Genomic DNA, 22,759 nt, shown 5'->3' with positions numbered 1-22,759 from the left:
CAGATGCCACCACAAATCAGCGACAGAGGACGTCAACGAAACCAGGCAGCAGTAACTCCCGGACGGAGTGGAGGAGCCTCCGTTTCTGTGAGAAGACCGACTGAGACGAAAAGGCACGGACGACCATTACACCTAGACGGCCCTAGTTAGTTAGTTAGTTAGCTCAAAAACCGAAGTTAACCTAGTTACTAATTAGATTTAAAAACTTTCAAGGCAGAGACAGAAGGTAAGTCCGCCAGTCGAAGCATCGCTAGCTAGCACAAGTTGTTGTTGGGGAAGTTTCTGGTGTGAATAGTAAAATACTTAACATGAAGTCTTTAAGTAACATTTTATCTTGTAACAATTAGCCTTAATGTAAAACACGTTTGTTAAACTAGCTAGAATCACAGAAATGTTGTGTTTGGTTAACACGTGTTAACTGAAAACTTTTCTTATCCAAAACAGCGAGGTTGTAAATTAAATACAACTTTCGCTAGCTAGCTGCTAAACCTAAATTAAGGGTCGCTGTTTTCTTCCAGCACCTATCAATCTAAAAACAACGATAATATGTATTTAACTCGGCTAGTGTTAATCTGCTAGCTCCAGCAGCATCTGTACATTTGCCCAAGTTAACGGTATCTTGTTCGAGATTTTAACATTAACATGTATTTTAATGCGTCTGCTTTATCGTTTTGATTCACACACTCATTTAATAATAGTCATAAAGGCAGTTTGTTACAAGTTAATGTCAGTATTAATGGCAGTTCATCTGCGGTGGGAACAAAAACAAAAGAACAGACAAAGCAAAGGCAACGTCAGCTAACAGTTTATTGCTAACTCCTAGCATGCTATCATTAGCGAGATCACGAGAATCTGCTCACAGGGTTGTTGTGGCTAGCAGTCGTTAGCATACCAGCAATTAGACTAAACCACACAGCTCTAGCCTGACTTTTAGTTGTGTGTCCTTATTCTTTTTTTAGTTAGAAGCTCTTATAATTCGACTGATGAGAGGTATCGATGTCCACGTTCTCTAGTGCCATGTAACGTAGTGAGAGAAAGACGCTAGCAGCAGCCATTAGCTTGCTAGCATGACTCAGTGGATTTGGCAGAAGTGACACTGTGGCTGTGGCCCGGTGTTTGCCAGGAAGCAACCGAGGAGGACTGCAGCTTCGAGATAAACTATACTGATTGTTTGAGTGACTTCACTGAGAAGATATCTAACTAGAGACGGGGGTTATGTGTGAGTGTTACTGAGCCTCGGGGTGGTGTTAGCATGCTACAAGGAACGCTACATGTTCCAGAGCGTGATTAAATCTTTTGTCTCGGCTCTTAAAGCGATCTACAGGTGTCGTGCTGAATTTTGTTTCCATGTCACAGTCTGTTCAGACTACTTCCATGCCCTGTAGGTGTTTGATTTTGCAGCCTGGGTTAAAGAGCTTATGATTTCCTTGAAGGGGAAACCTACTCTGACGCGGATACACATCTTGGCAAGATACCAGCTCTTGATTGCAGGGCTCTCGAGGTTGTCTAAAAATAGATGTTACTGTACTGAGGTAGCTCGTGAGTGTATGTGTGTGTGCGCGTGTGCCTTTGAGATCAGTGTCACATTGCTTTCCTGTGACAGATGGAAAGCCACCACACACTGATCCATGTGAGCCTGGAGCTCTGCAGTCTGCAGGCACACACACGTGAAGGGTGCAGATTGCAGTGGTGTTTTTTCTTTAGGGAAAGGAGGAAGCTTGTGATGCAGTTCACCAGAACTTGATGATGTTGAATACTTCCCCTTTTCATTCCCTATTATAAACAGACTTTGCCCTCTCAAGCGATATCCTCAACAACTTCCTTTTAAAATACAAGTCATTGTCGTGGCTGATGCAACTTTCATTCTGGTTAGAGAAGAGAGAACTGGTAAACTTTGTACTTTAACTTGGAATAAGCAGCAATTATGTTGATATTAGTTAAAGTTTTTATCATCTTGTTTGTGACAAGCTTGGCAGTTTGCAGCTTTTATGGTCAGTTACCGAGTTTCAGCACAGATGCTTAATCATAAACTGCATTTTAAGTCACAGAAAACTGACTTTTTGCAGCAGCTTTCAGCATATAGATGAGGAAAACAGAGTTTGTGGCTTTGCATTGTTGTTAGCCACAAACTGCAGTAACTTTTTTCAGGTTTCTGATTGACCTTTAAAGTTAGAGTTACTCCTGACAGCGTGTTTTCATATTTTTATCCTATATATTGACTTCCCTTGCTGTAGTCTAATCTGACCAGACATTCGATGCCAAGTTTATTGACAGTTTTCAGTAATCCGATTATTTCATCATTCAGTCTGAAACCTGGAATGATCCGGAGCAGAAGGAAGATACAAGCTGATACAAGCTCTCAAACATCTGCTACTGAGGGAATGATTGTCTGCCCTTTCACAGTGTTGTTTGATGACTGTGTAAATTATATAATGTTGTGTTGATCACACTAAGTACCTCAGCAGCTGAACAAGCCAAAGTCAGATGTGAGCATGTGTTAATGGCCTGTTAGTGATAATGAGCAGTTCGCTGAAACCTATTAATAATTGCTACCTGCTGATGAATAGTGTGATAGGAGTGTGTTGAGTGGAGTTGAACCAGAGGCGGGTGTGATTTAGTGAAGCAGACGGACCATGGCCAGGGGTGAAATTACACTGCTGTGTTGTGACGGCAGCAGCCTGATACTCACTGCAGGGCCTGGTGATGGGTCAGAACATCACTTAACATGAACACTCACCCCCTGCTCGGTGTTGTGTTCCAAAAACTGTTGTTTGTTTTGTCATTTTCTGCATATTCAAGCGAACAAACATCAGTATTTTCTAACTCGGCTGGCTGTAACGCAGCTGAGTTTAGCTGAATTACAGGGTGTTTACAGTACTTTTACAACAATATAAAGGAAAAGGCAGCAGCTTCCCAGGGAAATAATGGTTTATTGGTTATTATAACAGCTGCCTAATTGATTAATCGATCACTTGCTTCAGCCCTGGTGATATCTCTCTCTGTTGGCCTGGGTCTCAGTGCCTCACTCAGCAAAGCAAACACTCACCGCTGCAGTGTGTGTCTTTTTGTTTGTGTCTCCAGGTCAGCTCACTTGGCGGCAGACATCGCTATGGCCCAGGAGACCAATCAGAGCCCAGTTCCTATGCTCTGTGCCACCGGCTGTGGTTTCTATGGCAACCCCAGGACTAATGGCATGTGCTCCGTGTGCCACAAGGAGCACCTGTCAAGACAGAACAATGGAGGAGTCAGTTCTTTGAGCGCTGTGGGTAAGACCTGCTGCTGTTTTGTTTCCACATGGACACAAGGGGAAGGCCTGACCTCTGCCTGCAGCTGCACCTGCCTTTTGTCCCCAGTGTCTCTTTGACTGTAACATGTGGTGAAATTTTCTCCCTCAGGCAGCAGCAGTGGGCCCACAGCTGAGGCCTCTGCCATCCAGAGGTTAGAGGCCACCTTGAATAATGCTGCAGCTGCTGCAGTCGCTGCTGCAGAGGTGGCAGCGGAGGCCGCCGCCTCTGCTGAGGCTGTCGCCACCGAGGCTCTCAGGTGAGGGGATCCACTCTACTACCCCCAGACAAATAAAGCTGGCTTTTAAGTGGCTTTGAACATAAGCAAATGTCTTAATTTGTGAGCTAATCACTGCCAAAAAATGTCCTTTTAATTGGTGATTCATGTGGACTCTTCTCATAAACGCAACCCCACTGGAAGGCACCATCATTAGTGTCTCCTCTGCAGACAAAGACAGCTGGATATATGAGAAATACGGCCATTAAATCCATTTGCTCTCCCTAATATCCAGCTCCGTATTGATTTTCATTCCATTTATCCTCCACAGCGGGGTTTCAACGGCCATTTCTGTAACACAACAGATGACTGAGATGAGTCTGTCTTGTGAGGAGAAAGGAGCATCAGGGAGTAAAGCAGAGCTCACAGAGCCAGGTGGGTACTAAAACTGGACCAGTTACTTATCACAGAGGATATATAGGAAGAAAATAGCTTATTGTAATATAGCAGGATGGCTTTATGTTGCAATTAAGAGTGTATATTTTATCATTATGATGAAATACCTTCATTTGACAGCTACTGTATTCACACAATCAACATTTCAACCTGATTATTTTATGTATAACTTTGATAAATTGACTGTATGCACCTAATTCTAAGGCTTTGTTGTCTGAGAAATGCTTATGTGGAGCTATTGCAACATCTCCTGTGTAGGTTGGTAAGAGAGATACTTCCCTGAGTTAAGTGGGTTTTTTTTCTTGTGTGTCTTCAGTGGTGAGTCAGCCCACAGTCTCAGCCTCCCATCCCTCCACTGCTGGCAGTGAAGAGTCCAAAACCCCAGAGCCCCCGAAGCCCAAGAAGAATCGCTGCTTTATGTGCCGCAAAAAGGTTGGCCTCACAGGTGAGAGATGACACAGATAAACCGTTTAATGTTGTTAGAAGAAAGTCAGTCTGACACAAAACACAGCTTTGTTCCTGTTCCTCAAGGTTACTTTTAATTCCAGGAAGTTAAAGCCAACAACTGCAGTGTCTTTCAGTTTAATTTAATTAAGTTATTTAGAAGGTGGAGTGTTGTTGGGTGTTCTGGTAAAGATTGCTTTGGGTTAGCAGCAACAGTTCTGGCTGAATGTGCCATCACAGCAGGATGCTTACTTTAAAAAACAAAGAAGTAGCAATTAAACTTCATGGACAAAGTAAGAACTGTGTCCTTTCCCTTAAAATGTGTCTTCACACCTGTTCTGATGAGTTTGTCCGCGTTCAGGGATGTTTTTCCGTTGCGATCCCTTGTCGTCGCTCTTACTCAGTCTGTCCTCTGCTGTGGTTGTGTTTCAGGTTTTGACTGCCGCTGTGGGAATCTGTTCTGCGGACTCCACCGTTACTCCGACAAGCACAACTGTCCGTACGACTACAAAGCCGAAGCCGCCGCCAAGATTCGCAAAGAGAACCCCGTGGTCGTCGCCGACAAGATCCAGAGAATATGAAGAAGACTCTCGGTTTGACTTTGAATACCGGGAGCTGTTGGATTTATGGAAAAATAGACTTGAGCTCAACCTTCTTGGTGAAGGATCTGCTTTTCTTTTCTGGTTTATTACACATTGAGGACATTTTCCCCGCCCAGTGCATGAACGTTCACATATATTTTCAGCTTTGTTCTCGTTTGGGTGTGAGTCTAACACTTTTCAGGGGGTTGCATTGAACAAGAAAATAAGTGTGTGAGAGAATGGGTTCTGTATATTCTGAGAAGTGACTGAGGGAGGTTGCTGAAGAAAAATTCATGGCCCGTTTTCTGTTTTTCTTTTTGAGAAAATGTTGCTGGCTGTCCGGTCTGTTTCGTGATCCTCCTCCAGATCACTTGAACTCTGCCTGGAAAGCACACTCAGACATTTTCAGGCTTTCGTTCGGACTCTCAGACTCTTACTGCTGTTGGCTGACGGCATCATCTCAGCCGTTGCTTGCTCTCTGCTGGCTTGAGTAGCAAAATGGATATATCTCTCTCCCCCCACCCCCCCTTCTTTTTTTGTTTTTTCGGCCTCCACTCTAACTCTGTGAGCTCAGAGTTGAACCCTCCCGACTTGTCAGACTTTTGCGTCCTGGTGAGTTATTATCAATCTGATGAAAATGCTTCTCTGTGCCGCCGGAATCTCGTCCACTCTTGCCCGCCTGCGACACACAGCTCAGACATGTTGCTAAAAAAAGGACTTTGAAAAAAAAAAAGACTTTTGTTGCAAGCCTTTTCTTGCCAGCTCATATCCCTTCCCATCCTGCTGTGTGCGCGGCACTAGAAACACAATGTAGTTTGACGGTGTATTTCAGTTTTCTCTCATTGATCTCGGACTGAATGCTGTGACTCGCTCTGTGTCCGGGACCTGGAGGGCAGGACACGAGGACCTCTGCTTTTTAGGTCTTTAAAACCATCCACTGAAGTCACATGACGATACATGTCACCCAACTGTGACGTTTGTTTCCTTTTTTTTTTTCTTTTGTTGTTGTTGTTTTCCAGAAAAGTGGTGTGTATGCCGTGTGTTGTTGTATGACAAGTAGCCTACACTTGTATTAAATTTTTTTTTTGCCTTTTTTGGAAGGGTTTAGCTCCACTAATATTTTCATCTTTTACTTCACTATTGAATGTTTTCTTCTAATTTTTAATGTGAGCTGACAAATTCACAACATCGGGAGTGTTGAGATTGTGTATCAAACACGAGTGTGTGTTTGTGGGAGTAGATGTGGTTGGCTGGTGTGTGAGTATTGTATGAGGCCAAGTGGTTGTGTGCCGCGGTGACTAGTGAGACCTGTGGACGTAGGTTATTAATAATTTTTCTTTTTTTTTTTTTTTGGTCTGGCTGCTTGATGTGTGTTTTTGTTTTTTACCCTTTAGTTATGCAAGTTTGTACAAACATCTTTATTTATATACTGCAGTGCGCGTAATCTTCCAATAATACAGAATAAATTGTATGATGTAAATAAATTATGTTCAAAAATATAAATGAAGACTCTTTATTTGAGTAGCCTATGTCAGTCTAAAATGAAAATGAATAGCTTGATGTTTTCCTTTTTTGCCTGGGCTGTATTTTCTGTCTGGAAGCAGTGCAGCAAACTACGTCAAAGTACGTCCAGTACAGTTTTTGGTTTTGCTCCTGACAGACTCAGATTGTTATTATAAGTGTCTGACAACATTATGGTTAGGATTCCTACAGAAATAGACCATTTTATTGAAGAGTAAGATCCCTTTTGTTTAACCAGAAACATCTCTAAATGTCACTACCAGACTCCATTGAGAAAACCAGCAATTTTACAGAGCAGAACACAGGAGCTGCTGGAATACCGCTGCCTCTATCGGTTAGTTAGTTTGTGTTGTTGTGTGGTACTTTTACTTTTCTAAAGGATCTGAATACTTCCTCCACCAGTGAAAGTCACACAATCACTCAAACAAACTAACAGATCGAGGCAGCGATATCCCAGGAATTCCTGTGTTCTGCCCTGTAAAATTGCTTGTTTTCTCAATGGAGTCTGGTAGTGATACATAAATCGCTATATAAAGCTGTTTTACAGTGTCCACTGTAAAAGTGTAATACAACTACAGTTCTTAAACATGAATAAACCATATTTTCCTTGGAACAGGTTCAGATGTTGAACATCCAGCTGACATCCACAGGCTGCTGTCTGTCAGTTCGTCTGCCACCGCTCTGTGTTTCCATGTGACTTGTGTCCCTGCAGGGGAAACGGGATCTGCTGCAGCCTGATCTGAATGTGGCCTCGGGTCACGTTATGACACCTGCTCCCCCGCGTCACTACGAGGTCTGTATGTTTTGATTGGTGTGCTCATTCATCAGCACAAGAAGCACATGGTGTCAGGAGCACTTCTGCTCCTCAGTCCCCTCTGAAGTGGTTCTCCAAATAATCTGCAGAAGTAAACACTGACCACCCAGAGCTTTTATCGCTTCTGTTGGTGCAAACAAACAAAATCTGATCTTGCCTAGTTTTGCTTTCTTTTTAGTTTTTATACTACAGTGTTGTCTGTGTATTCATGCTCTGATATTTATTCAACCTGCTCTGTCGAAGCTTTGCTAAAACGAGACAAGCGAGGTTATATAAAGACTTGGAGAGAAAAAGCAAGACTTTGTGATCATCTGACTGAGTGTGTGAAATTCCTCACACTGTAACAGCAGTGTACCACAGATTGTGTGACACTGCTGTTACAAATACACATTTAAGTTGAGTGTGAATCTGAACTGAAAGCAGTTTTTGTGCAACTATAAATCTTTTCTACACTTTCACAAACTTGATTTCTTGCTTAGAGGGTCATAACTACACTCATAAAAATTAATTTCTGTGATTATAAGAAATACAAAAATATAAATTAAATAGATTTTCATGTGTTTCATCTCTTAGTATTTGTAAAACAGCAAATTTATTTTATGTTATACTGCAGTAGTTTGTGTTTTAGTACACGTCAGAAGATTTCTTTGGTCAACAGTTTTGTTGATGAATAACCACTAGGTGGCGTAACAGCCATATACATTACTATCCTCTGTGCTGTGACAGAGCACCACCCAAAAATGAAATGTTAACTTCTTAAACATGTTCTGCTGTTTGTTTAAACATATGAAACTCTTAAGGACAAACATGAAAATAAAAGTTAACACCAAAGACACCTGAAATGTGAATCCTAACATTTAAGAGGTACATTTTTTATATTACACAGTTTATAATTGTTAATGCATCAGTTACAGTTAGACTGTAATGGTTAATAAGTAGTAATAATAATAGGTTTTATGTTGAATATCTTTTTATTTTTCATATTTTTCATACATATACTCATGTTGATCTGCCACAGATCTGCAGTAATATTGAAGAACTCTCCTGACCTGATCCATTAACTTTTAATTGCACATGCATCATTCATGGTGATCAAGCATTAAATATTGATTCAGAAACATCTGATGGTTTTTCGAGATAAGGAGGTGTTTAGAAATTAGTGTCAAGATAAAAAAAATGGCTCCAGATCTGTGGGGAATATCGTGAATGTTCTGTTTTCCAGGACTCTGTCTTGCCTACTCTTCAGCTCTGTCCAACCAATCAAAAACTACAAATGTTGTTGGACAATGGACGTCTTTTGTCTGTGTACATTACACACCCAAAGTGCATCAGTGGCTCTTTGTTTTTGAGTTTGAATTTTGATTTTTGGACAAAAAGCCACTACCATTATTGATGTGGGTTGCTTTAAATGTTGATGCCGCAAGGAATCGTGGGACAGCATTATCTCCTCTCCTTTCGTAAAGGAGATTGTCCAGTGTGCCCTCTGCTAAAGGAGATAAGAAAAGAAGCATTTAGAGAATTCAATCTGCTATTATCACAGCTGCCACTTAGATACTTCTGGGTTATTTCCCTCAGTTAGGAACCTTCCTCAGCAAAAAACAGCCAGATTTAAAACTGATATATTGAGAGATTTACCTGGCGCTGAAAGGCTTTTACAAGGCATTAAAATGTAAAATTCCTGCACTCCAGCTTTAAAAATATGTAAATTCTTATGTTGCAGTACTTTCTATAATGACCATTTAACTATGAAGATAGTAATATAGCATCTGTATTCTCTGACCAGGTGAGCAGGAATGCGACAAGATGTGTCAGTGCCAATCAGCAGCCGTCTAAAAGCATGTGTGATCCACATCTCACCTGTGGGAACTGACAACCGTGTAATAGAATCATTTTGGATGTGAAATATGAGCTCTACTCTATTATTTAATGAGGCTCCGGGGTGTTGCTCAGCACAGTTTCCAGCTCTGCACACTCACATGTGAGGTCAGGTTAGCTGCTGTCAGTCTCACCGCTTCAGGCTGATGGATATCCTACCTGCTGAATTTGTACTGTAAAACTAAAAGAAGTCTGAGGTTTAGTTGCAAGGTCATCTCAGGGTATTTACTGCTTGACTAATGAGCCTCGCATACAGAAACCTAAACCTTCATTAAATCTTTAGGGCGTCTGGTCTTCTCCTGTGTGTGTGTGTGCATGTGTGGTCTACAATAACAAGCTGAGTGAGAGTTTTTCTAGGCAGTTTAGATGATGTCATCTTTAGGAAAAACAAAGCAGAGGCAGCTAAATACAGTAGACTCCCACTGAATGCTGTTTCAGGTCTAAGAATCCGTCTGGGCCTGATGTGAAACCCCAGCTGTTTATCATCTACCTCCATGTTGTAATGCTAAAATATAAATGTCCAACCTAATTGGGGAATAACACAACCTTTCTGCTTGATAACCCACGGTGCATCACCTTTGGTTTCCAGGATTTCACCGTCGTCATAGTGATGGCACCTGAGTTGGGATACCTGAGTTGGGTGCTGGCAGGGAGCCAAGGCAGAGGAGCGCCAGCCTCTTTGAGGGGGTAGACCGGTCGAACACTGCGGAGGATACAGACGCTTTTTATTTTCCATCATGCCGAGAAAAAGTGATATAGCAAAAATGGATGACGGTGAGTTCAAGATCATTTACTTTATATAATGACACAAACTGTGGGTTATAATGATGTGTGATGGACAAATAAGTAAAATATTTCCCTGAAACAAAACTAATTTGTGTTGAAAAATGCACATTTTATTAACTTTTCTTTGTCATACACCTTTACGACCACTTCTGCTTACAGACATTATGTTAGAGCCATGACTCTAATGTGGACTCACCATGTGACTTTTGGTCCTTTTCCACAAGCAGGAGCTTAGTGAAGCGATAGCGTAACATGTAGCCATTGTCATGGGTTCTGCTTTTGTTTCCACTGGCTCTCCACCTGCTGCTGGGCTGAGTTCCTGGCAGTGATGGGAATTAGGGCTCTTTAAGGGAGCTCTATCCTATGGCTTTGTTTGTTCGTTTTTGTTTTTGGCCACCATCACAACCCTATAAACACTACTGTCCTTTACTGACTTACTGACTGGCTTGCTGGCAATTACAATCAAGGGTCTGTCCTCAGTCCTCCCAGAGTCTTTCCCACTTCAACCCTGCGAAAAGGGGAATTCATTTAGGACAGGCAGTGAAATTTTGCACAACAATAACTTGGGTAAACTTGGTTCCCTTCATTCATACCAACGAACTGCTGAAAAGATTCGGATTGCTCACGAAATGTAGCATCACTAGTTCCTGGAACTAAACTTGGACACTGCTCAGGAGATGATACTAAATGTTCCAAAGTACCTTTAGGGTAAGGGCAAGGCTAAACAACTATACAGCAATGCTAGCAGTTTTGTGAGCCTGTATTTAGGCAAAGCAGTGCTTTAAGCTAAATGACCAAAGACAGCATTATGTGTGTTAGCATGCTAACATATGCTAATTAGCACTTAACACCAAGTACAGCTCTGGCTGATGGGAATGTCATCAGTTTAGAAAGTCTTTGGTCACGAGTAAAATCACTGGAAGAACTGAATCTTTGGCCTGATGATCCCATGAATGTCCTCCACCTATCAGTTGAGCTATTTTAAGGTGGTGGACCAACCAACTGATACTTCCATCCCAAGAGCCACGATGCTAATGTGGCTAATAAAAACAGACAACACTTGTTGGACAAGCCAAGATGTTCAGACTGTGATTAGTATTTGGGGAGAGGGGGCCACCAAACACTGGGACCATAACAAACATGAAATACAAGACAGCTTTACTTCGTCCATGGTTTTCTGTCCAACATCTGCTGTCTTCTGTGGTTTACCAAACAGGAGAGGATGTTATTAATCTTGATCCCACTCTTTCCTTTTTAATGACATATACCCAAAACATTCTGATTGGTAAAATACAGTAAAAAGATACGGAAGAACCTTCTACCAAAGCCTTATGAGTTCAGGTTATGGAAAGACCCAATGCATGCATGGATGTAGTGATATTCCACTGAAAACCACAGAAGTGAACTTAATGTCGGCAGCATCAATGGCATTACCATTGCTTGAGCTACACCTTTCACATAGCTACTAAAAACTCAGCATTATAATAATGCCATCACTGGTTAAGTTGGTGATTTCTTGGCATTGCAAATGGATGTGTTTATGGTTTGTTGGGTATTTGATTGTGTTGTTTTGTTTGTGTTCTGCCTCAGTTGGGATAGACGTAGACGGGGATGTGAGTGACAGTGATGGTGAGTGGATAAAACTCAATTTATGGACCTGATTTTAAAAAGGTTTAATAGTCTAGAGACTAATCTAACACTCAGACCTTTATTTGGTCTTGATGTAGATGGTGGCACCCAGAGGAGAGGGAACAGGAGGCAGGCAGGTGGAAGAGGAGGTGCGAAGGGGAGAGGCCGGGGCAAAAAACCTGCCTGATGAGGACGACGAAGACGAGGAGGAGGATGAAGCTCCCAGGGGACGCAGAGGCGCAAACAAGAAGAAGCCTGCAAAGAAACGTGGTGGTGCATGATGACGAGGATGAGAGCGAGGACGAAGCTCCCAAGAAGAAAGGAGGACGAGGAGGAGCAGCCAACAAGAGGAAAGGAGGCAAAGCTCAGGACAGCGATGAGGAGGACAGTGACGATGGGAAAGGAAAGAAGGGGAAGAAGGGAGGAGGGAAGAAAGGAGGCAAGGAGGAGGAGGATAGTAAGGGAAAGAAAGGGAAGGACAAGGGGAAAGACAAGGATGACGACAAGGACAAGAAGAAGAAGAAAAAAAAGGACGACAGGTAGGAAAGGAAGTAAAACTACCTGTAAAGAGTTTAACATGAATTCAAACCTATACTCATCCTTCATCCCTTCTTCTGTGCCTCCTCCAGTTCAACTGACTCCAACATGGACTCTGATGAGGAGGAGGAGTCCATGTCGGAGGGAGAGATGGCCCGGCTGATGGAGGAGGTGGAGGAGAAGAAGAAACTGATCGCCAACATCAGGAACAAGCCATGGAGGATGAAGCGGAGGCTCACGCACCTGAAGTAATCATCTGCTTTGAATTTTACATTGACCAACTCATTTTGATGGGTTTTTGTCTCTCATTTGTCTTTTTTGCTTCGTAGGGAGGCTCAACAGTTTGTGGATAAGTTTGAAGGTGCTTTAGGCAAAGGAAAAGGCAGGAAGTGGTATGCCTACAAAGTGATGATGACAAAGGTTAGGCACATAATTCAAACTTTTCTCTGCTTTTTGCTTGTGTTTGTGTGTGTTTTCCTTCTTTAATGGTCCATCTCTTTCTATTTTAATCTCAGAAATGGATCAAGTTTCAAAGGGATTTTGAGAACTTCAGAACAGCTTGTATCCCCTGGGAGAGGAAGATCAAAGAGGTGGAAAGTAAGTTTTTGTGTGCAGAGCAGCTTCAGTGTTTACCAGAGGAACAGCGACTCCTTGTGGACAGATGTTGAATTAAGAAAAAATCTCAAATGTTCCCAGGTCACTTTGGATCATCTGTGGCATCTTACTTTATCTTTCTGCGCTGGATGTACGGCATGAATCTCGTCCTCTTTGGTTTCACTTTTGGACTGGTGGTCATCCCTGAGGTGAAGTTACAAAATCCCTATTTATTTAGCACTTTTCAAAATCAAAAAATACATTAAAAGATTTATTAAATTTAAAAAACAGCGCAACAAACAGATAATACAAGTAAAATCAGGATAAGCGTTCTGTAAAAGAAGAAATTCAAAAGATGACACTGACTCAGCCAGCTTCATTTCTCCAGGCAGGTTATTCCAGAGCCTTTAGGCTTAAGTTTAAATATTTATATCTTTATTTTGCAGGTTCTGATGGGCCTTCCCTATGGGTCAATTCCCAGGAAAACTGTTCCCAGAGCAGAGCAGGCGACGGCTCAGGACTACTCTGTCCTCATGGACTTCAACGTGAGTCTGATACATGATGTAGACAATGAAGACGAAGTTTTTCTCTCATAATTTATTATTGGTTCATGCATAAATAAACCCAGAACTTATTGGTCCTACAAGACATCACTGACTAACTAGATCCAAACAATACTGGAAAGAGTTCAAATATACCTTTAAATGATTACTAAATACCAGATATAATTGTAAATTACCAGAGAAAAGTAGTAAAGATTAGTCAAAAAGTCCACCTGACCTTTTACTTTTTAAAACAAAAGTAAGAAAACTTCAACACTTCAAAAGTAAACAAGAGTTCCAGTTGTTAAACATCTGTACACCAGAAGATTTCAGCTTTTTCATCGAAACTTTAACACTCTTAAATCATTATAATATGCTGAAAATGTTCCAGTCCACACAATCTGTTTTCTTCCTGCTGAATCTGTAAACCACAACCTTCCAGAGAAATAATTGTGTAAATCCAGAGAAACTGTGAAACTAAAGATCTAAAAATGACATCTTCCTTTATTTCCCCAGGGCTACTGCAAATACTCAGTCCTGTTTTATGGATATTACAACAACCAGAGGACCATTGGCTTGCTGAAATTCCGACTGCCTCTGTCCTACCTCATGGTCGGGATTGGCACCTTCGGCTACAGCCTGATGGTGGTGATTCGCACGTGAGTCTGCGGCAAAAAATAAAGCTCACAGACCTTTGTATTAGTTGCTTTTAATGAACATTTACCATCCAGCTCACAATACAGTCATTAATAATTTAATGTAGTCCTGTCGTTTTCCCATAAAGAAGACAGTTTGTTTTATTTTCCAGAATGGCAAAGAACGCTGATGTGGGTGGCGGAGATGGAGAGGAAGGAGAGTTCACATTTGCCTGGAAGATGTTCACCAGCTGGGATTACCTCATCGGCAATGCAGAGACCGCCGACAACAAATACGCCTCCATCACCACCAGCTTCAAGGTAACCACAGCAACCGTCTCACTGGAAACAAATGTACTATGCATGTGTACTTTATTTGTTCAGGACACATGTAGTTCCATTTGAGTTCACTGCAGTCAATGACAGATTAATTTCCCCTTCTGAACGTAAATCGTTTCTGTTCCCGTTCTGCCAAGAACAGGAGTCCATTGTGGACGAACAAGAGAACCAGAAGGATGAGAACATTCACCTGCGGAGGTTCCTCAGGGTCCTGGCCAACTTCCTGATTACCTGCAGCCTCGGCGGCAGCGGATACCTCATCTACTTCGTGGTGAAGAGGTCTCAGGAGTTTGCCACCAGGAACGACCTCAGCTGGTACGAGAAGAACGAGGTAATGATGGTCTCCAGTGAAACAGGTACTGACAATTTGTTATTTGGCATGACGATGTCACCTGTGATTTTGACCTGTTTTGGTCCAGCTGGAGATCATCATGTCTCTGCTGGGTCTGGTGTGTCCTCCTCTGTTTGAGACCATCGCTGAGCTGGAGGACTACCATCCTCGAATTCGCCCTCAAGTGGCAGCTGGGGCGCATCTTCGCCCTCTTCCTTGGAAACCTCTACACCTTTCTGTTCGCCCTGTTCGATGAGGTCAACACCAAGGTATGGTGTATTGTCCGATGATATCAATTAAGCTGAACGTCCTTTTCTTTGGAGGGAAGTTTTGGTATGCTGAATAGAAACCTTTGTGCATCTCAGCTGGAAGAAGAGCAAGCCATAAAGAACGCCTCCATCTGGGCCATGAAGGAGTACTACGCCAACTACTCACGTCTGGTCAACGACTCCTTGGCCACCCCGCCCCCCATGAACCCTGCCGACGTCATCAGAGGACCCTGCTGGGAAACCGCTGTCGGCATTGTAATGAAAATAAAAAACTCTAACACAGAAACAACACAATTCTTAACTATATTGTAAGTGTTCAACCTATTCAACTCCCTGTTTTCTAGGAGTTTGTAAAGCTGACAGTGTCGGACATCCAGGTGACCTACCTGACCATCCTGATCGGTGACTTCGCCAGAGCCGTCATTGTCCGCTTCCTTAACTACTGCTGGTGCTGGGACCTGGAGGCTGGATTTGTAAGTATTTTTGGTTCAAGGTTAAATCAAAATGTCATCACACAGGGTGTATGTACAGGAAGATTTTCTTATTTAAAAAGTTAACTGTTTTGTTCACTTTTAGCCGTCGTACGGAGAGTTTGACATCAGTGGGAATGTTCTTGGATTAGTCTTCAATCAAGGGATGATCTGGTACAAACTCTATGTTTATACTAACATGCACACACTCAGTCACCAGTGTGGTCAGTGGTCCGGTGCATGCATGGCTTCTTGTTACTGCATGTATCCAATATCACTAAATGGACAGATAATATCCTCTGCATACATTACCAACAGCGCTTTCAATGAGTAACATGCAGTAGTCAGTTACTTCTAATTATGTTCTCGGGTTGTCAGTCTGTCGGTCACAGTCTTATCTCAGTAACACCTTTAGGGAATTTATTCAAATTTGGCACAGATGTTCACTTGAACTCAAGGATGAAGTGTTTAGAATTTGGTAGCCAAAGGTCAAAGGTCAAGGTCATTATGATGATAAATTCTACTAGTATTGTGAAGCCAAGGCATTGGTAAACCCATTTCACTTAAGCTTTCACACTTAATGATTTCATCACACAACATCTGATCAGATCACATGATGTCGTGTCATCAGGATGGGTGCGTTTTATGCTCCCGGGCTGGTCGGCATCAACGTGCTCCGCCTCCTCAGCTCCATGTACTATCAGTGCTGGGCCGTGATGGCCACCAATGTCCCCCACGAGAGAGTCTTCAAGGCCTCCAAGTCCAACAACTTCTACATGGGTCTGTTGCTCCTCATCCTCTTCCTCAGTCTGTTACCTGTCGTCTACACCATCATGACCCTGCCGCCTTCGTTTGACTGTGGACCCTTCAGGTAACATCCAGCAGAAAAAATGAATATGAGTCTGATCATGTTGTGCAAATATGAAGACCATGACCTTGTTGTTGATGTTTGCAGCGGGAAGGAAAAGATGTTTGATGTGATCATGGAGACGATTGACCTGGACCTGCCGGCCTTCATGGGAACGCTCTTCAGCTACGCAGCCAACCCAGGCCTCATCATACCAGCTGTATTACTCATGGTGTGAGTGTAGAGGAGGATCACAGGATCACATGAACACACATTTCACATTCGTACATACATATATCTGGACAGCAGACACACACTGACATGAACACACTGTTGTTGTGTATCTGATGCTGTAAAACTCCCCATGTTACCTTTGCAGCCACTGAAAACTGACAAATCCTGCCCTTTCTCCTGCACAGACTGGCCATCTACTACCTGAACTCAGTGTCTGAGGCCTACAAAAACTCCAACATGGAGCTGAAGAAGAAGATGCAGATGGTAAATAGAAAATTGTCTATTAATCCCCAGTGGAAAATAGTCCCAAACAAACACACCCTTTCCCCGTTTGAGTAAAGTTTGCTAAAAACTACAGTACCCAGCTGTTACACAAATCACTGAGAAATCACCCCGTTTTCTCTCTCCTTCCTCACCTCTCTTTCTCCCTTCATCTGTCTTCCTTCATCTGTTCAGGCTCGGGATGAAGAGAAGAATCGGAGAAATAACACAGACAGCACCAATCAGGTCATGAAAGACCTGGAGGACCTGCTGCCGAACCGCTCCCTCGCCCCCCCTGCTCCGGAGCCTGGTCAGTAAACTCCAGACATGTTGTACCTGGAACAGTTATATGTTCATCTTTGCATCCACTAAGGTTACGTCCTCCATGTGAACAGAAAAACCACCAGAGCCGGAAGCAAAGCCAACCAAGACGAAGCCCGGCAAAGGTGTTAACCTGCAGAAAGATGTGGCTCTGGCATCACCCAACCCCAACGTTCAAAGGCCAGTGAGACAGCCACCGGGGCCGAGAGGAGCAGGACCGATGCCGGGTCCAGGTCCAGGACGAGGCCGCGGGAGAGGGCCCCCTCCAAGATAACGGTCCAAGAAAATCACCTCCCTGTAGGTTGCTCATCCAGTTTCTGTTTGTTTCAGTGCTGGAGACATAAACAAGCACAAACACATCCTCTCATATTTTCTTACTGACATCAACAACAGTTTGACGTGGGATATCTGTTGGTTACCATGTGAGTTTAACATGGGTTATGATTGGCTAGCGCCCAAAATTGATCATGCTACTAACACCATGTTGACTTGAAATACTTATAAGACTTAAACACACGACTCTGAGACACCAGTCAAAATTAAAAACAGTTAACCTTTATTAAAGGTGCTATATGTAAGTTTTTGCTATTGCTACAAAGCTGGTGTTAGCATTAGCAGTTGTTACTAACCAGTGTATAGCATCGAATCGCTAACATGTTTGACCGAATACTGTTTTACTCTGGTGATGAAACAAAGATCCCAGATGTCTAGACACACTGTGAAACCAAATGGCAGAGGATACTCAATATCTTTAATTAATTACTGTCAATTGAGCATATTTTCATGCTGCTATATTGTGATAATTTTGAAGCTACAGGCTTTACTATCTCATCCATCTACCACTCAGTTTGTTCACGTCCTTTATGTAACACAGTGTGGTCATGTCTGATGTCTCAGTTATTGATTCTCAAGACATTTTTGTTGTCCCTCACATTTACACTGACTTTATAATTAATGCTAAGATTCTGACTTTGAAATAAAATAAAATTGTTTGATAAAAACTTTGTAGCAGTTCAATTTATATCCTTTCACTTTGTGTTTTATTTGGCACAAAAATTCACTTCAAAGGATTATTATTAAAGCTTTTCATTATTTTTTCAGTATTGCTTGTCTAAACCTGTTGCCTACATTACCCACAATGCAACCCGACCACCAAGAGACTCAGGTGTGCTATGCTTGTACCAGCTTCAAGCAGAGATAAGAAGTGGGCTTTCTGACTTCACCCCCAGATTTTTTTATTTTCAAACTTCAGACCAAAGTGACATCACTTCAGCTTCCACTGGAGCCACAAAAAACTTCATAAAACTTTATTCAAACAGGCAGCAGTACAGCCAAGACCTGTATATCGACTGTGATGTATAAAGTCAGTTTAACAGCCCAAGAGAAAAATGTGGAACATCAGGTTCCCTCATGTAATTGTGCAAAAGCAAAAACAAAAATGTATTGTGTCAGGTCAGTATTTAGGTGAGTTTACTTCACCAGCTCCTTTAAATTATGAGCTACAGTCACATTTATCTGAGCTGACACTCTTTGCTGCATGTCAGCATGAATAATAAGTTGTTTGATCAGAGAGCGAAGGGTTTAAAAATTTAAAACACAAGCCCGAACAGAGGAGTCATCCAACCAGTCCAAACCCCTGACTGTCACCTGGCAGGAATGTTTTCTTTGAGAGGTGGCACACGATTGGCTGATCATCTGCAGGTGAGAATAAACCTGCCTGAAAATGATCTTGCGTAGACAGTGGGTGGAGAGCAAGCTAAATACGGTGACTAACATCCACAGATCTACAGACTCAACGTGAGGACGGTCTCCAGGAGCACAGGTGAGGTTTTTTTAGATTTTTAAATATGAAAAAGAAGACTGTTTTAAATCGACTTAACTTTCTATTTTTCTCTCTCTACAGTCTTTGTTTCTTCCTCTGCTGAGTTAAGATGTCAGTCTTCAAGAAATTCTTCAACAGCATCATCAAGGACAGAGACAATGAGGATGACACCATTAAAGTGAGTATCAGACCAGTCGTGAGGAGAATACACCTGCTGTTGGCTAAATGCAGCATTGATGAATAATAATGTGGAATTACACTTTGAAACATCCTGTTTTCACACTTGAGATTTGGATTTCTTATGCATTTTACTAGTTTTCAGTGACAGCTGTCTGTAGCTCTGTCACCTCATCATCCTCTCCTTCATCCATCCTGGCATGAAAATCACCTGTCGTTCTGAATTGCCACTGGTTTGCAGCAGCCAGAGTTTGTAAAACATCTGCATCCCTGGTTGTTCTTTTAGGTGAAGGGTAAGCCGAAGCCTAAGTATTATGGAACAGTCACCCCGTATCCAAACTTCAACGCCAGCAGTGACGCTTCAGTTCTTCAGAGTGCCATTGCAAGCAAAGGTGTGTGTCCTTACTCGTGTAATTTTAAAAATAAATGACCTCATGTTTGTTGTGTTAGGCTGCTGTAAAAAATTATTCTGCTTAAGTGAAACTTGTCCCTCACAGGAGTGGACGAGGATGTGATCATTGCAGTGATGGTGCAGAGAAACAACGAGCAGAGGCAGAAGATCAAAGTAGTTTATGAGGCGTCCACTGGGAAGGTGAGAGATTTGATTTATATAAAGCAAACCAGTACTTAGGTTTAAATGTCAGCCATCACTCTGACCTCACTATGTAAAGTGTTTTGCAGATTTGAGGTGAATCAAGTCATTCAGTCCTCACATTAGAATTAAAGCTGCAATTCTTATTTTCCCACATTAAATTCCATCATTATTTCACATTATTTTTGCTTTTTTCCCACCAACGTGATGGGGAAAAAATGACCCTGTAAATTATTATAATGAGAAAACAATGACATCTCATTATACCAAATCATTATTTTGAAGAAACATCTATCGTGTGCTCATGTGGCTGCTCCCTGTGCATTGCAGAAACTGGAAAAAGCTCTGAAGTCAGCTCTGCACTCAGATTTAGAGGACATCTCTCTGGCTCTGCTCATGACACCGGCTCAGTTTGATGCCCTACCTGATCAGGAAAGCCACAAAGGTAAATATCAGTGGTTTGTGTGCTAAATATCAGAGGAGGATATTTCCAGATGTTGCACTCTGTGTGATCTGCTTTTTTCTGTACATATGAGTTGTTACATTCTTGTTTAACACTTAGCCAAACCTCTGAATTGTTGTCATTTCTGGTGTTTGCTCCAACAGCGTCTGGGCACAGATGAGGACGTCCTGGTGGAGGTTCTCGCAACCAGATCAAACGCAGAGATTCGAGAGCTCAAGAGGATCTTCAAAGAAGGTTTGCCCTGATTCTGTGCAGTTACATTGGTGTTTTCAGATTTTGTGTAACATCTTAGGCATGTAACTGACACTCTGCAGTGTCTCCAGTGGAGCAGTCTAACACTGAATTCTCAGACAGTGCTGCACTGTAATCACCTGGTAATGTTTTTGTATTGTAAGCCTCTAAACAACAGCTATAACCACTGTAGTCATACATTCTTTGTGCTGTGCTCCCTCAGAGTACAAAACAGACCTGGAGGATGTCATTAGGAGTGAGACCAATGGTGATTTCACCAGTGCCCTTTTGGCCATGTTGAAAGCAAACAAAGATGAGAGTAATGAAGTCAACATGGATCTGGCCCGAAAGGACGCAGAGGTAAAATCAGGAAAATCAACTTTTAAAAAATATGACTGGTGTTATTTTAGATTTTTGTTGAGAAATTTAAGGTGGACATTGTAGTTTTTAAGAAATGTAACTCAACAAGCAGTAATGTAAATAGTGCATTTGTGAGGGACTATTTTCAGTGGCGGATTAATACACATTTAGTGCTCTAGTGAGTCCTTCTAGCATCAGGATGGTGTATGTTCATGGTAATGAAGGAACATGTCATAGTGTAACAGTGTAGCTCACTAATGTGTTTCTTAAAGGTGCAATATGCACGTTTTTGCTAATGCTACATCGCTAATGTTAGCATCAACAGCTGTTTACTCACCAGAAAACATTGCAAGTTCAGCATCAAACTTTATTTCTTTACTACTGAAGTTAGCATGCTAACTAGCTAGCCCCAGCCCGTTCCATCTCGTAATAGTAAGAGGATGAAGAAGGACATAAGAGGACATATTCTAACCTCTTATCTTTAAATGCAACTTTAGCTGAAGTTGTTGATGCTAACGCTAGCTATGTAGCAATAGCAAAAACGTAATTATAGCACCTTTAATAGGTACTGGTTCATGAGTGTGGCAGAGGAGTGAGGTTGTTTTCTATCTGTAGACGCTGTTTGAGGCGGGGGAGAATACCAGCAGGATCAATGTGTCCACCTTCATCGACATCCTGACCACGAGGAATGGGAAGCAACTCTCAAAGAGTGAGTGTCTGATATGTTTAAGCTGTTGGGTTTGACTCATCAGAGGCTGAAACAGCTTCATTTTAAAGTAAAGACACGTACATCTGGACAAACAGGTGGAACCACACTCCTCCAGGTAACAGGTGGAACACACCCAGCGGTGTAGGGAACAATACAGAGCGTTTTTAAGATAATATGCAGTTTAACTCTTTCCTTCTCATCTATGGAGTCTGTGGTTTGTTATTTATCTTTCGTGTTTTTTCGTGTTTAATGGCACCTTCAAAACCAGCTAAAGACTGTTTTTTAAATTCCAGAAATGCTTAGGGAGTGTGCAACAATCTCAAACCTTGACTACAATAACATTTTGTTAAGACATCTAGTTTCTGTCTGGCAACTGCAGCCCCACATTTACCCATAAGTACATGTTGTTGTTGTGTGTTTACCTGTTAGCATTCCAGCATTACGCCTCCATCAGCGATGTGAAATTACCTAAAGTCCTGGACATGAAGCTGAGTGGAGACATTGAAGACTGTCTTCTTGACATCGGTGAGGTTGACAACATCATATCATGTCATAGAAGTAAATTAAGAAACTCAGCAGTTCAGTTTTACAGCTGTGTGTTTGGGTGTCTTTGGTGTTTAGTGAAATGTGCCTGGAACACACCGGCTTTCTTTGCTGAGAAGCTTCATCGGGCGATGGAGGTGTGTATGAAAACCATATGTCAGAGTGCATATAGTGTGTGTGAGTCTGCAACACTCTTAGCTTTTAACCTCTCAGATGTCTGACTTAAAGCTAAATATCTTCACCCTTTACAAAACACTGTTTAACGGCCAACCACACACAGATGTAACTGTACTGTGATATCATAGAATAATAACACTTAACTGAACACAGACTGTAGTGAATGTGTTTGGTGACGGGGTGATCTGATATCTGTCCCCTCAGGGCCACGGCACATGTGACAGCACGCTGATCAGGGTGCTGGTGAGCCGCTCCGAGGTCGACCTGAAGAAGATTGTGGAGGAATACAGGGCCATGTATGACAGGAGCCTACAGGAACACATACTGGTGAGAGGAAACACTGCACCTGCTGACATAACTCATTTCCTGGCTGCGTTTGAGCCGACCACATCTTTGTCTCTGTTTCACAGGAGGAGACTAAGGGACATTATGAGAAGATCCTGCTCGGGCTCTGTGGACCCCACTGAGTTTCTGTCAGTACCACCGTGCCTGGAAATCCAGTCTACTGAATGCCACTGAAATCTCTCATCTTTCTAAATCAAGTGGAATAACCTAAACAAACTGTCTTTTTGAGTTGATGCTCCAATAAAGCTCTGACATCAGCATCTCCTAACCTCTTTCTGGAAATTTCCAGTGGTAATAACAGCTTTTTTCATGTCCACATAAAGTTTTTTCCAACCGTTTTGGTAGTAAATTGT

At 42.2% G+C, this 22,759-nt stretch overlaps 3 protein-coding genes across 3 annotated transcripts; all 3 read left to right on the top strand.

Annotated features, from left to right (window-relative positions):
- On the top strand, positions 1-6,485 carry zfand5b (zinc finger, AN1-type domain 5b). Its single transcript, XM_018685303.2, has 6 exons — positions 1-226; positions 3,082-3,266; positions 3,396-3,543; positions 3,833-3,936; positions 4,274-4,402; positions 4,834-6,485. Exons 2-6 carry the CDS (start codon positions 3,110-3,112, stop codon positions 4,980-4,982), a joined length of 687 nt encoding a protein of 228 aa, XP_018540819.1. The 5' UTR covers positions 1-226; positions 3,082-3,109; the 3' UTR covers positions 4,983-6,485.
- Positions 6,486-6,576: 91 nt separating this feature from the next.
- Positions 6,577-18,520, top strand: tmc2a (transmembrane channel-like 2a). Its single transcript, XM_018685307.2, is given in 24 exon segments — positions 6,577-7,296; positions 9,782-9,966; positions 11,569-11,607; positions 11,706-11,790; positions 11,792-11,882; positions 11,884-12,146; positions 12,237-12,392; positions 12,474-12,564; positions 12,660-12,741; positions 12,841-12,947; positions 13,185-13,283; positions 13,797-13,939; positions 14,089-14,236; positions 14,397-14,585; positions 14,674-14,760; positions 14,762-14,854; positions 14,951-15,109; positions 15,199-15,327; positions 15,431-15,498; positions 15,956-16,195; positions 16,280-16,405; positions 16,591-16,669; positions 16,862-16,976; positions 17,062-18,520. Coding segments are annotated over 23 exon segments (2,826 nt in total). The 5' UTR covers positions 6,577-7,296; positions 9,782-9,929; the 3' UTR covers positions 17,262-18,520.
- Positions 18,521-18,675: 155 nt separating this feature from the next.
- LOC108889032 (annexin A1-like) lies at positions 18,676-22,666 on the top strand. Its single transcript, XM_018685308.2, is given in 13 exon segments — positions 18,676-18,809; positions 18,891-18,987; positions 19,273-19,378; positions 19,484-19,578; positions 19,909-19,998; positions 20,000-20,023; positions 20,185-20,275; positions 20,496-20,632; positions 21,248-21,341; positions 21,771-21,866; positions 21,963-22,021; positions 22,266-22,388; positions 22,472-22,666. Coding segments are annotated over 12 exon segments (1,041 nt in total). The 5' UTR covers positions 18,676-18,809; positions 18,891-18,918; the 3' UTR covers positions 22,529-22,666.
- Positions 22,667-22,759: the final 93 nt, after the last annotated feature.

This window comes from Lates calcarifer, linkage group LG9 (assembly GCF_001640805.2).
Source record: "Lates calcarifer isolate ASB-BC8 linkage group LG9, TLL_Latcal_v3, whole genome shotgun sequence".
Lineage (NCBI taxonomy): Eukaryota > Metazoa > Chordata > Actinopteri > Centropomidae > Lates > Lates calcarifer.
The sequence above is the reverse complement of the archived record's forward strand: the minus strand, read 5'-3'. Positions and strand labels throughout refer to the sequence as shown.